The sequence below is a fragment of the Hyperolius riggenbachi genome, chromosome 8 (assembly GCF_040937935.1).
Source record: "Hyperolius riggenbachi isolate aHypRig1 chromosome 8, aHypRig1.pri, whole genome shotgun sequence".
NCBI lineage: Eukaryota > Metazoa > Chordata > Amphibia > Anura > Hyperoliidae > Hyperolius > Hyperolius riggenbachi.
In genome coordinates this window covers 48790502-48804768 of record NC_090653.1, presented here as the reverse complement: position 1 = coordinate 48804768, position 14267 = coordinate 48790502, and the positions used below count along the sequence as shown (strand labels likewise).

Genomic DNA, 14267 nt, shown 5'->3' with positions numbered 1-14267 from the left:
GTGTAAAGAGAGAAGTCCGTTCTCTTACCAGGTAGACGTCGCACAGGTCGTACAGCCAGAAGTTGTACACTGCCGTGGTGATTCCTGGGAAGTCGTAGTTCTGGAAGCCGTTGTTACAGAGATCGATTGCAAGACTGAGCCGACTCAGGATCCAGAGATCCACCAAACTTTCCTGACCAGTGGGCTGAAACAAGCACAGAACAGTCTCTCCATATATGGAACTTACAAGTATATATATAAACAAATAAGTATAATCTAGGTAATCTAGGTACATATAGTGGGGGAAGAATAACATTTACACAAGCTGCAGCTAGACTCCTACCTCTTACCTTCTCCTAGAAGAGAAAACCGGCTTACTCAACATGCATCCAAAAAACGGGAAATAAAACCACGAGATGCTCAGGGCTGGTGCTACCATAGAGGCAAAGGGGGCAATTTCCCCAGGGCCCCAGAGCCTGTAGGGGCCCACAAGGTGTCTCCCCCAAATTAACTGTTGTTCCCCTGCAGAGTCTTCAGCTGAGCCAGGTGGTGTCAGCCCCTGCCTCAGGGGCCTTGGTTGGAAATTTGGCTGCAACAAAGGGTCCTTACTGCTGATTTTTGATTGAGTGGGTGTCTATTGGGGGACCCCGGGGTTAATTTTGCCCGGGGGCCCCCTTGCTAGTAGAACCGGCCCTGGAGATGCCTCTATAGTGCTCCCTCTGTATAAGTCCCTTGTGAGGCCACATCTGGAGTATGGGATACAGTTTAGGGCACTATAGGAAGGAGGTTTGACCTTCTAGAAAAGGGACAAAAACAGGCAACTAAATTAATCAGGGGAATGAAAAGTCTGACTTATCAAGAAAGGTTGCACGAACTAGTTTTATTGAGCTTGAAAAGAATGGTGACTGAGAGGTGAACTGATTAACATGTATAAATACATCAGAGGGCAATACAAAGGCTTGGCAGATGAGCTTTTTGTCCCTAGGGTTGTACAACGAACATGATCTGCTTATGGAGGAAAAAAAAGGTTTTGACATCTATTTAGGAAGGGGTTCTTTACAGTACAAGTGGTTAAAATCTGGAATATTTTACGACAAAAAGTAGTTATGACTAATTATATATCTGCAGGGGGCTTGGGTGCTTTCCTTGCATTGAAAAGCATCCACGGCTTTAACCTCTTGAGGACCACAGGCTTACACACACACACCCCCCCCCCCCCCCCCCCCACCCCGTGACCAGTAGAGATGGCCCGAACTGTTTTTTATTTTTTTATATTTAAAAAGGCTTTTTTTTGTTGATAAAATATGTTAATAACTGCGATCGAGGTCACTTGGCCGCCGGGAAACCGTCTGCACATGAATGGGAAAGCGTCTGCACAGTAATGCGGAAGCAGGTGAACAAGGAATTTTTTTTACAATTCAGCACTGCACAGCATTAACAAATTATTGCGCAGTCATGCAACTTAGCACCCAAATGAATTTAACTTAATTTTCTTCCCACCAACAGAGCTTTCTGTTGGTGAGATCTTATTGCTGCTGCAATGTGGCTTTTTTGTTTGTTTTTTATTTAAAAAGGTTTTGTGTAATAAAACATGCTTATTTTTTCTTTTTTTTCCCCCTTCCCCCCGAAAATCCACCATGTCAAACACCTCTTATGGAATGAGATCTCTTTCCTTCCAGCATCGTCACCCAGAGGCCACGAAAGTGAAAATGGGCCCTAGCAGGATTCAGGGGTGGTGGAGTTGGCTGCTACCTGATCCACCCAGCCCCAATGGGATCATGTAGCCTAGGTTGTGTTTATTTATATTAGCCCACTTTGGGCTCTCTTAAAAAGAGTTTAATTGGCCCAGGCCTTGTAAGGTTTTTATTTTTTTGCCTGCCCCTGGATCACCTGGGATGTGTGAGGGCGCAGGACAGAAATGAACCTAATGTTTACTTTTTCTTTCTGTCTGGTTAGACTTATGTACAGATGTCTATTTTTAACCAAACCATGTAAGTTTGGAAAGATTTTTTTCTCTAGAGATCTGTGGTTCACACCCGGTTCCCTGGCCTCAAGTTTTGCTCATTAACCTCCTTAACAATAACCCCAAGTTATGGAAATCCGCAGCTCAGAGTGGTAATCCCGTGCCTGAGTAAGTTACATGCAGGAGCTGCTGCAGAACTCTCTGTGGTATGTTTTTGGTTTTTTTCCTTGCTTTTAAGGTCTAAAAGCTTATGAAAAAAATTGTAGGGCTTTTAGACCGGAAATAATCATAATGCCAGGGAGGTTGAAGCAGGGTTATCCATCTCCAACATCCGGGTGAGCTCCATCCATTACAGGCTATACGCCTCTGTATCCATCTATAGTAAGTGCTCCTTCCTATGTAGTTTTGTGTCTTTATCCAGTACTATTAAAGCTGCTCCCCTGTCTTGGCACCTGATTGCTCCCATTATAGATCCCTCACTAGAAACACAAGGAGGTCTCATCCTGCTAGTGGTGCTCACCAGAGAGGATTCTGGAGGGGTGAACGTATCTCCTAGTCCTCTCATAGCAAACTTTGTGGCATTCCAGAGTTTGTTGCAGAAATGACGATAGCCCAGGATTCTGTTCACGTCTAGGTTAATGTCGCGGCCTGGAAGGAAAAGAAACGCAGTATGAAAGAATGCGTCGAAAATGCAATGCTCTTCCACATAAAATAATTAAAATAAATATCAAATACAACAGCTTCAAATCTAGCACAACTCTAAAATGTTAAATATTTCTCGATAGGGGCAAGTAAAAAAATCAGCTTGACACTTTAACCCTTTAGCAGCCAATTTATAGAGAGGCTTGCAAGTGCTCCAGGCCAAATTCTTTTAGCACATTTTATTATTATTTCTTACTTGTTACATTTCCTTGCTTCTAATTAGTACTGCTGTAATGTGTATTTCTGGCCACTAGTCACTAGGGGGCAGTGTGAGACAACAGAGAACTGTTTTTAGTTTCTATATTTTCTGCTATCAGAGAGAGATCAAAGCATTCCAAGAATTTGCAGCACGAGTTCCGCAGACTGAGGTCAAAAGCAGAGCACTGATCTCAAATAAGATAACTATCAAAGCTGCTGGGTTAAAATTCTCTAAAACACCTCCCAGATCAGAACACACAGAAAAAACATATCAGATATACATACCCTGACTAGTGTAGGCGCATAACGCGAACCTCAGGGCATCTGTTCCGCATTCAGGGATTCCAATGGGATAGTCAGATTTCTAAGGTACAAAGATAAGATCTGTATAAGATTATAATACAGTTGTGATGTAGGACACATCATTGGATGAGGTCATGTGACCATCGCCCACCTGTCCTTCCTTGGCTTTCTCCAACTCTGCGGGATCCAAATTGCTTTCCAGTAGCTGACTGTGTAAGCCCTATAAAGAGACATGGAAATAAGGCAAAGTTAGCAGAAAATCTTCTCATTTTTTCCTATGTTTTCCACCTTCCTCCTTTACCCACAGCTCACCTCCAGGGTTATTCCTCTGATCACATCCAGGGGATCAATGACGTTTCCCAGGGACTTGCTCATTTTACGTCCATGAGCATCACGTACTATAGCATGCAGGTACACCTGAAAGACAGCAGGGGGAAGCAGAGAGACATGAGTCAAGCCTACAGAGCGAGGATTAAAAGGCAAAGAGGTAAATAACACTGAAATAAAGCTATTGTTTATGGAACACTACTTGAAGGACTGTTAAAGGAATAAAAAAAACAAGTGACACTTAAAGTGGTCCCAAATTAAAAATACAAGATTTCAGAAATAAAATCTATTTTCTAAATTATAATAATAAATAGCAGCCTTTTTTCAGCTGCATGATGACAAATTTAAAATACATTTATTGGAGGAACCCCTCCCTTCCTTTCATATTGCCGGGACAGAATACGGCAGAGTGGTGGAGTAGATGGTATCCAGCAAAGGAGGAATTGCTAATGGCTGCCACCTGTATAACACTAGTTGTGAAAAGCAGGCACTGAAATGCTCATAGGCTTGAAGGAGTGTTTATTTATCTTTGTATGTGTCAGAGTGGTGCAACTAAATATTTTAAATTAAAAAAAATATATGTTTGGTTTGGGTCCGCTTTAAGTATCTGGAAAAAAAAAAAGTTTTACTCACCTAAGGCTTCTACCAGCCCCCTGCCGTCATCCTGTGCCCTCACAGTCTTGATTGGATCCTCCTGTCCCCGCCGGCAGCTACTTTTGTTTTTGGCGACAGACCCGACAGGCCTGGCCACGCGTCTGATTCTTCACATTCCTGTCCGCAATAGCGCCCTCTATCCTGCTATTGCGGACAGGAACATAAAGAAGAAGACGCATGGACAGGCCTGTTGCCGAAAACGAAAGTAGCTGGCGGCGGGGGACAGGAGAATTAGTGAGTGACAGCGAGGGCCCTGGATAGCTGCAGGGGGCTGGTAGAAGCCCCAGGAGAGTAAGACTCTTTTTTTCCTAGACTTAAGCATCCCTTTAAGGGTTTTATATATACTGTAAATAGATCTTAAGGTCTGGTTTCCACTAGGGGCCGGCATTCTGGGTCCAATGTGGCTTTCCAGTCAATGCACATATGAATGCGTCATTTGCATGCGTCATACTTGGGCGGCGCTATGTCATGTGATTTATTTCTGTACATGATTTCCCACATTAGATGGAAACATCCCATAATAGTTATAAACTTATGAATTATTAAAGGACAACGGAAGTGAGAAAAATAGAGGCTACCATATGTATTTCCTTTTCAACACCACCAGTTGCCTGGCAGTCCTGCTGATCTATTTGGCTGCAGTAGTGTCTGAATCACACACCTGAATCAAGCATGCAGCTCATTTAGTCAGATGAGACAATAATAATGTCAGAAGCACCTAACCTGCTGAACGCTTGTTCAGGGTTTATGGCTAAAAGTATTAGAAGCAGAGGATCAGAAGGGCTGCCAGGCAACTGGTAGTGCTTAAAAGGAAATACATTTGGCAGCCTCCATATCCTTCTTCAGTTGTTATTTAAAGAACTACTGGTATATGTATGCAACTCCTTTTCAGAGTTTAGTATAGCGTGTGTGTACACTTTTATATCGATGCCACTACTAAAGCTAGTAGCTTTAAAACTGCTTTGATGCAGTAAAATGCTATGAATATGAGTACCACTCATGCTGTAGCTTCTAAAGCAGGGGTCTCAAACTCGCGGCCCGCGTGCCATTTGCGGCCCTCGATACAATATTTTGTGGCCCTCGCCGGCAAAAGCTTACTTATAGTTCGCTTCAGTGCTCCCAAGTAATCCGCCGCATCCCCGCCGCTAAACGAGGGCTGCAGAGCGCCCAAATCGCGGGGGGGGGGGGGGGGGGGGGGCAATCCGCCGGCATTTCCTGGAAGGGGCAGAGCTTTCAGCTTCAGCTCTGCCCCTCCTGATGTCAATCGTGGCGCATCGCCGCCTCTGCCCGCCCCTCTCTGTGAGTGAGAGGGGCGGGCAGAGGCGGCGATGCGCCACGATTGACGTCAGGAGGGAAACAGATGAAGCTGAAAGCTTTGCCCCTTTCAGGAAATGCCGGCAGATTGCCCCCTGGGCGATTTGGGGGCTCTGCAGCCCTAGTTTTGTGGCGGGGAAGCGGCGGATTACTTGTAATGGGAGGACTGAAGCGAACTATAAGGTAAAATAGGCAAAATAGTTCGCTTCAGTGTGAATTTGATTTTGAAGCTGATTGATTCCCTTATGCGGCCCAGCCTCATCCTGACTTTGCCTCCTGCGGCCCCCAGGTAAATTGAGTTTGAGACCCCTGTTCTAAAGGATACCTGAACTGCCATGTGACATGATGAGATAGACATGTTTATGTACAGTGCCTAGCACACAAATAACTATGCTGTGTTCCTTTTTTTCTTTCTCTGCCTGAAAGAGTTAAATATCAGGTATGTAAGTGGCTGACTCAGTCCTGACTCAGACAGGAAGTGACTACAGTGTGACCCTCACTGATAAGAAATTCCAGCTATAAAACACTTTCCCAGCAGAAAATGGCTTCTGAGAGCAAGAATGAGATAAAAAGAGGAATTCCTTATCAGTGAGGGTCACACTGTAGTCACTTCCTGTCTGAGTCAGGATTGAGTCAGCCACTTACATACCTGATATTTAACTCTTCCAGGCTGAGAAAGAAAAAAAGGAACACAACATAGCTATTTGTGTGCTTGACACTGTACATACACATGTCTATCATCAAGCCATATGTCAGATTGGGTATCCTTTAAGAGACTTTTTTTTTTAATTAGATTTGATGTTTGTATTGAACATAACGTCTAATGGGGCGAAAAATAAAGTATTGTGTAGCGGATACCTAACCCAAGGCAAAGTTTAGCAAACTACTTATAAAACTGTACTGTGCGCTTATAAAACACAAGCACGATAGACAGATGGCACACTACTGAACATTTATAACAAAACGGGGCAGGGAGGAGGAGGGGGAGATAAAAGGAAAAAAGACTAGAGAAAGATGGATTCTGTCATTCAACCATCAAAAGAACTGTTACATTTATGGTATGTACGGTAACTGGAAATGGTGAAGGATATAGGTGGCATAGTGGATAGCATTCTGGCTTGCAGCGCCCCGGTGTAAATCCCAGCCGGGGCACTATCTGGACAGAGGTATGTTCTCCCCGTGTCTGTGTGGGTTTCCTCTGGGCATTCTGGTTTTCTCCCAAATCCCAAAAACATACAGTTTATTGTCTTTTTCCAAAATTGACCTTAGACTACGATGGACATTGGTAGGGACTAGATTGTGAGCCCTTCTGAGGGAATATCCCATGTAAAGCGCCGCCGAAGAGGTCAGTGTTATATAAATAATAAAATGCTAAACTACTTAATCAGAAACACAATAGCAAGTAGAAATATTGGATCAATGTCTTCTCTAATGTTCACTAGGGACACATCATTGCTTATTGGAGATTGGACACCATAAACAAACCTTAAACCTACAGATGTAGGACACTTTATCGGAGGAAGCACAGAAGACATTTCATGCATGAACACTGTTCAGACCTGCTGACATTCGGAGGTTAAAGAGCGAGCGTTTTGTTCCCATAGAGGAGCAGTAATAAAGACTGATATGAGGGCTGACGGGATACCTCTTTAAATGGCAGTTTGTCGGTTAGCGTGAGGCCGAGCATCACCATCCGAGCCACCCAGAAGAAGAGAATGTCATGGCCGGTCTCCAGCAGTGTCCCGGGGTAGAAGACTTTCAGATCCTCGTTCTATAGGAAATAAGTGTGCAAAGTCACATTACTACGTAGGCTACAGCCTTCAGGGAGATGTAGATTTCCAGTTCAACAAATGGACAACAAACCGTACACATACAAATATTCCTACTTTTACCATCAAAGGAACGCAAACAAACTAAAGCATCCCTTTCAAGTCCAAACTCTACTTCACTATCAACATCTAGAATCTCTCTAGGTCCTACCCGCCTCCACCAGCGTGGCCTTGCCAAAAAACATCCCTTCCTGTATCATGGTACCACCACAATCTCCCAGTAGATGCCCTCATATTTCTTCTCTTGGTGAGATAAGACTATTGCAACTCTTAGCTATTTTACAATCCAGACTCTGTCCTCTACAGACCATTGTGGATGACACAGCTAGAGCTCTCTATCCTCTGTACTCCTCGTTAGCTTGTCCTTTCTGCAATTTTCGCCTTTGAGGTTAACAAATACTCTAATTCATGCTCCAAATACTCCCACCCATACCTCCGGTTTCATACAAAAGTATGCAGACAACCAATCTCTTCACCTCATCAATCGAATACGCCTTCCTTTGTCAAAACCTAATCTTGTACATGGCACCAAGATTTCTCTGGAGCTGCTTTCATTCTCTGAAACTCCAATCCTCATCCATTTAGGAGGTTTTTCCCTGACCCTTTAAGGACAGCTGAAGTGAGAAGAATATGGAGGCTGCCATATTTATCTCCTTTTAAACAATTCCAGTTGCCTGGCATTCCTGCTGATCTATTTGGCTGCAGTGGTGTTTGAATCACACCAGAAACAAGCATGCAGCTAATCTGGTTAGTTCTGACAATAACACTTGATCTGCTGCATGCTTGTTCAGGTTCTATGGCTAAAAGTATTAGAGACAGAGGATCAGCGAGACAGCCAGGCAACTGGTATTGTTTAAAAGGAAATAACAGCCTCCATATCTCTCTTGTTGCTTCAGTTGTCCTGTAACACATGAAGACAGGGTCTCAAAAAGCCATCACTTTAAAATGGTCTTTCCAACTTCCTCTCCATCATAGATATTTTCACTATGTAACCACAATCTCATCTCCCTTACCTAGTACATACATTTTCTCTTATACTGTACTGTAAGGTGGAGTGGGTAGGGTTATCCTCTTTTCCTGTGTCATAGCTTAAAACTAATATTACACACCCATACTACTACTTGTACAATGTTCTGCAAGAATAATTATAACGTTTTATTAAAAAAAAAATTATAATGTATAATTTTCCAATAATGGCAAAAAATAGCCGTTTTTTGGGGGGATCAAACAAACAAACAAAAAAACTAGCCGTTTGCAATTTCACTGAGCTATGTTGGCTGTGGAAGACTTTGATTGACTGCCACAAATGGCCAATGCAGTCATTTCCGGCAACAATCGTTAAACGTCTGTATAGGCCCTAAACATGGATTCTTACTGTTCAACAAATTCCCATTCAGACAACATACGTCAAGTGAACAATGTCCTGCAAAAGATCCTACCTCATTGGGCCAACCAAAGATGGAGAACGGGAAAAGTCCAGAGGAGAACCACGTATCCAGCACGTCCTCATCTACAGAAGCACAAGATAGGAAGCACAAATCAATCAAGTCATGTGACCCGATACATTCAGAACGGAACATGGCTGGTGTACTGGTGTCCTGTGATACTGCCCAGTGTCTTCTCTGTGACTATTGCATGAATAATAATAATAATAATATTATGTACTACACTGTGAAGTACGGTACTTCAATTGGTTCTCAACTTTTTACAGAGCTCAGACTGTCCTTTCCCTCACCGGCCATCGACAACAGGTTCTCCCCTTTCTCTGTTAAAGGGAAACGTGAAAAAAGTAATTGTCCATTTCCATACCTGGGGATTCTTGCAGCCCCCTGAAGTCTTCCTGGTCCGTCGATGCAAACCTGTTCCTCTGCTGTTCCCCATTCCATAAGCCAGGCAACTCACACACCTCCTCTATCATGCTCCTGTGGGTGGGAGTGTTATGCGCATGGTAGAAGTGTTTGTTTACTGCGCAGGCATGGAGAAGCCACATGGCACGGGGCCACACATGAAGCAGGCAAACACCGGGGGAACAGAGTGGCGCAGGATGATGGTGAAGGATCAGGAAGGCTTCAGGGGGCTGAAAGAAGCCCCAGGTAAGTATACGGGCAAGTATTTTTTTCCACTTCAAGTTGCCTTTAAATGAAAAAAGGTCTCCAGCACAGCTGAGTCTTTTCCTGTAAACATAGGCACATCTACCCCCATTTAAAGGATATGCGAGATAAAATAAGGAAGTGAAGCTTTACTTACCTGGGGCTTCTTCCAGTACCTAGAAGTCTATCTGTCCAGCGCCGAAGTTCTGCTGCCCCCCCAGGCAGCTGCAGTGCCCTCCATAAGATCGCAGAACCTGACTGGGTTGCAGACTTCTGTGCATGCCTGGATGTTCGCCTCTCCTGATCATACTCCCGTGGCTGGGAGAGTTCTGCACTTGCACAGCTCAAGTCTTTCTGAACTACGCAAGTGCAGAGCGCTCCCGGGCACAGGAGCACGAACATAAGCAGCGTGCATGCGCAGAAGACTCGACCCAGCCAGGGGTCGGAGATCTTACGGAGGGGGCAGCAAAACTTCAGCGCTGTAGCAGATAGACTTCTTGGTACTGGTAGTAGCCCCGGGTAAATAAAGCTTTATGTCTTTATTTTTCCTCATATATCCTTTGATGACCTTCTGAACTAGCAAAGGATGAGGTTATAGGGCTAGTTCTAGGTCGTAGCCTGAAGAAGCAGTTGAAATTAAACCTACATATTTTAACACATAGAGATGAAACTCAAATCCTTTTTACTGTATGGGGCTGTAAAAAAAAAAAAAAAAAAAAAAAATATATATATATAAAAAACACTATCTGATGGAGTTAGACCTTTTTCAGTGCAGGGTAGCACCATCCTAAGTACCCTCTGCACCCTACCCCTCCATTTCCATGTATGGTCTGCACAAATATGTTCATACAGTAACATTGGCCAAAAGGCTGGTAAGGCTGTCGTGTTGTGCAGCAATCATACAGAATATGTCAGCAATGCCGAATCCAAAGGGTTTACCCTGTTTAAGTGACACTTTCTCGGGAGCCACATTGAACTGTTTGGCTGCCTTTTGCCTCGCTTCCTCCGCAGAGCGACCGCTGATCCAGTACTTGCCATCTGTGTCCTGTGTAGAGAGTAAAACAAAAAGACACCAACCCATGTCACCTCTGTAACACACACGTGTAGCAATTGTAAAGTGGGCCATTCACACACAATAGTATGAGTTAACAGCTCTAACCCAAGATATATTTTCTTAGCTTGGCTGCTGTTCCCTTTTACTGTATTTTCCAGCATATAAGACGCTCCGGACTATAAGACGCACCTAGGTTTAACCCATTCACGTTCCTTCGTTTTCACTTGAGAAATGTTCACCTCCCATTCATTAGCCTATAACTTTATCACTACTTATCACAATGAACTAATTTATATCTTGTTTTTTCGGCCACCAATTAGGCTTTCTTTGGGGGGTACATTTTGCTAAGAGCCACTTTACTGTAAATGCATTTTAACAGGAAGAATAAGAAAAAAACGGAAAAAAAATCATTATTTCTCAGTTTTCAGCCATTATAGTTTTAAAATAATACATGCCTCGACATGGCGACAATATTTTATTCGGAAATAAAGGTGCATTTTTTCCGTTTTGCATCTATCACTATTTACAAGTTTAAAATAAAAAAAATATAGAAATATATCATCTTTACATTGATATTTAAAAAGTTTAGACCCTTAGGTAAATATTTACATGTTTTTTTTTGTTTTTTATTGTAATGGTTTTTTTTTTTATATTAAACATTTTATTTGGGTAGTTTTGGGAGGGTGGGATGTAAACAATAGGTTTAAAATGTAAATGTGTGTGGATTTTAATTTTTTTTAACTTTTGGTTGTAGTATTACTTTTTGGTCGCAAGATGGCGGCCATGAGTTTGTTTACATGACGTCACTCTAAGCGTAACACAAGCTTAGAGCGACGCATGGGGGAGGTAACAGCCAGAAAAGGCAAAGCTTCCGAGAGAAGCTGTCGCTTTTTCAGCGGGGGAGAGGAATCAGTGATCGGGCACCATAGCCCGATTCACTGATTGCCTGGCTAACGAACCGCGGGCCGGGAGCGCGCGTGCACGTAGTTTCTACGTCCAGGAACCAAAATAGGTTAAAGGGCAAAAAACAGGGAAAAAAATACTAAGCCTGGTGCATGCATGGTCTAGGAGCATCTTGTAGATGTTCTCCCCCAATTATTGTATCCTCCTGTGTCCCCCTTCGGTCTCCTCGTGTCCTCCTTTGCTCTCCCTGTGTGTTGCCTTCTGTCCCTATGTCCTCCTTTGCACCCTCATGTATCCCCTTCTGTGTCCGTGTTCTCCTTTGCACCCTGTGTGCCCCTTCTGTAATCCTTTACATCCTCTGTGTGTCCCCTTCCATCCCTGTGTCCTCTTTTGCTCCCCTTGTGTGTCCCCTTCCGTCTCCCTGAGTCCTGCTCCACTCCTCTCCCCATGTCTCCTCCGCTACCCATGCATAAATGTAAGTAGCGGCAATCAAACACCTCTCCGTTACGACTCCCCAAGTGTCGGCGTCTGCTGATGACGCAATCAGCAGAAGCCGGCACTAACAGAACAGTGAAGGAAAGGACTCTGATTGTGTGAGGTGAACCACACAGCCGCTACTCACATTTATACACAGGGAGGGGCGCAAAAATGGGAGGGGGGGGGGAGCGGAGGAGACATGGGGATAATACAGGGAGTCCCTGACATTGTGGGTCATATTGGCGGGCTTTCATAAGTTGAGGACTGCCCAAAAATATTAAAACTTGCTACAAGAAAATGTGAAGACACATTTTATCACCACCAAAACACATATACACACACAATTCAAGCTTACCTCTCCTGGGGCCACTGAAGGGTCATTAATGGTAACAAAGTAGGCTGGGATCCGGTGACCCCACCACAGCTGCCGGGATATACACCAGTCCCTGGAACAGAAGGAATGAGGATGAATGAAAGTCTCACAGGGATATTGGGGGAAGTAAATACACATAGAAAGGGAAATTTGGACATGGTTATGAAACAGATACCAGATCTACTTAAAATTAAATGAAAAAAAACCCTGCATGCAGTAAGGTCACACTAGTACTTGCATTGCATGTATGAAGTTGTTGACTGTATTGATTTTGCACACATGCTATTCACCCTTATCCGGCAGCTTAACCACAAAAAGAATGTCCCTCCCTGATCAAGGTTTGACTAATATTGATAAAATGATCAACCACCTATAGAAAAAAGCCTTGATTTTTTTTTTTTTTTTTTTTATATTTTCATTAGATTTGATGGTAACAATCCTTTTATTAAAAAATACTTTATGCTCTCTCGCTCCCCCCTCCCATGGGGGGCAGTTGCAGCGCTCCCGGGCAGTGGATGCTTTGTGGGGGTGTCTGCGCTGCCCTTCATTTCTTAGGGGTACAAGGAGGCCTACACGCGGCGCCCCTGTTGAGATGCAGAATTTTGCGTGGGCCAACTCCTGCAGGAAGTTAGGTGGACAGGTAGATCCTGCATATTCTGGTGGGCGAATGCAATTTGCATACGCTTTGCCATTTTAATTAGTCAGATGACTTGAGGCAGCCAGTATTTAGTCAGGAGTTGACTGGTCTGAGCACACATCCTTTTTTTCTTCTGTGAGCATATTATTAAAAAATACTGTATGGTATATGCTCTCATTTAGTCTCCTGTACCCATTAAAGGAGAAAGGTCCACTGGTCAGGCGAGTCCAACTGTACCCAGTTTCCAACTTTTGGCCAAATTCCCATGTGGAGAATGCCATCCCAACTTTACAATCCAGATTGTTTGCCACCAAGAGTGAAACATGGCGGGGGCTAAGTCATGGTATAGACAGCCATATCGTGGTATTCTGCCAGACCCGTTACCACTGCAAGGTCCAATCACTGGTAAAGATAAAGTGACCATGTTCCGTGACCAAGTCCATCCCATGGTGCAAAGTTTGTTCCCTGACGGTGATTCTGTTTATCCAGATGACAAAATCCCTGTTCACACAACTCACATTGTCCAGGACCGATTTTCTAGGCACCAAGATTAAGTTTCACATCTGCCATGGTCACCACAATCGCATAACCTCAATATTTTTGAGCCCTTGTGGTCAGTGTTGGAGATGAATGTTTCAGCACACTATCCACCTTTATCATCATTAACGGAACTTGCCAACGTTTTGCAGGAAAAATGGTATAAGAGTCTCCTGAAAACTGTACAGGACCTCCATTTATCTGTTCAAAGGAGACTGCAGGCAGTTCTGAATGCCAAAGGTCGATCATGTCCCCTTAGTCAAGGTTACATGTCTTTTGCCAGGCGTTTCCATATTTCTGTCTCTACCCGTGCAGTTACATGCAGTGCTTACTGTGGAGTGTGGTTCATTTAACAAAATGTGAAGTGGACAGGTACAAGTCTGCATTAAAGAAATAGCAAGGCGAAAATAAACTGATGAAAAAAATAATTGTATCTATCCTCCTACTCCTAAAAACTTTTTGAAGTATCCCAGTTTTATTTTATGTTTAGATTTACTTTTAAAGTTTTTAATGTTTCATTGTCTCTGCTCAATGACACAGTCTTAGAAGTATGGCAGGGCTAAAATCTATAAACTATATTGACTCTTATATTTTACCTGCAAGGAAAGATTTATGGCTGTATTTCCTTATTAGTGAGACTTACTCTATAGTCCGACTAGGACCCAACTAGTCAAACTAGGACCCAATTAGAGAGAAACTGTCACTTGCATACCTAAATGTTGACTCTTTCAAGCAAAGGAAGAAAATTAAGGAACCCAGCCTAGTCATTTGTATGCTTTCCAACGTGCATACAAGTTTATATGATGAGTTTATTTTCATCTCAGAATTCCTTTAAAGAGACTCCGTAACAAAAATTGCATCCTGTTTTTTATCATCCTACAAGTTCCAAAAGCTATTCTAATGTGTTCTGGCTTACTGCAGCACTTT

At 43.4% G+C, this 14267-nt stretch overlaps 1 protein-coding gene and 1 long non-coding RNA gene across 5 annotated transcripts in view; one reads left to right on the top strand and one right to left on the bottom strand.

The window, feature by feature from the left end:
• Positions 1-14267, top strand: part of LOC137528794 (uncharacterized) — a 137047-nt gene that overhangs the window by 52025 nt on the left and 70755 nt on the right. The window contains exons 4-5 of one of the 3 annotated variants that reach the window (XR_011023467.1): positions 3453-3632; positions 8667-8901. This is a non-coding gene — a long non-coding RNA (uncharacterized lncRNA). Of the gene's footprint in view, positions 1-3452; positions 3633-6882; positions 7081-8666; positions 8902-14267 lie in introns of those variants that run through there. The other 2 variants (XR_011023465.1, XR_011023466.1) reach the window with 2 other exon arrangements.
• VARS1 (valyl-tRNA synthetase 1) overlaps positions 1-14267 on the bottom strand; it is a 61500-nt gene that overhangs the window by 17964 nt on the left and 29269 nt on the right. For both annotated transcript variants that reach the window (XM_068250374.1, XM_068250376.1), the window contains exons 18-26: positions 12149-12239; positions 10299-10404; positions 8709-8779; positions 7086-7211; positions 3458-3562; positions 3297-3365; positions 3128-3206; positions 2463-2590; positions 29-184 (exon numbers count right to left, since the gene is read on the bottom strand). In XM_068250374.1, coding sequence (XP_068106475.1) covers positions 29-184; positions 2463-2590; positions 3128-3206; positions 3297-3365; positions 3458-3562; positions 7086-7211; positions 8709-8779; positions 10299-10404; positions 12149-12239 — 931 coding nt within the window. The remainder of the gene's footprint in view (positions 1-28; positions 185-2462; positions 2591-3127; positions 3207-3296; positions 3366-3457; positions 3563-7085; positions 7212-8708; positions 8780-10298; positions 10405-12148; positions 12240-14267) is intronic.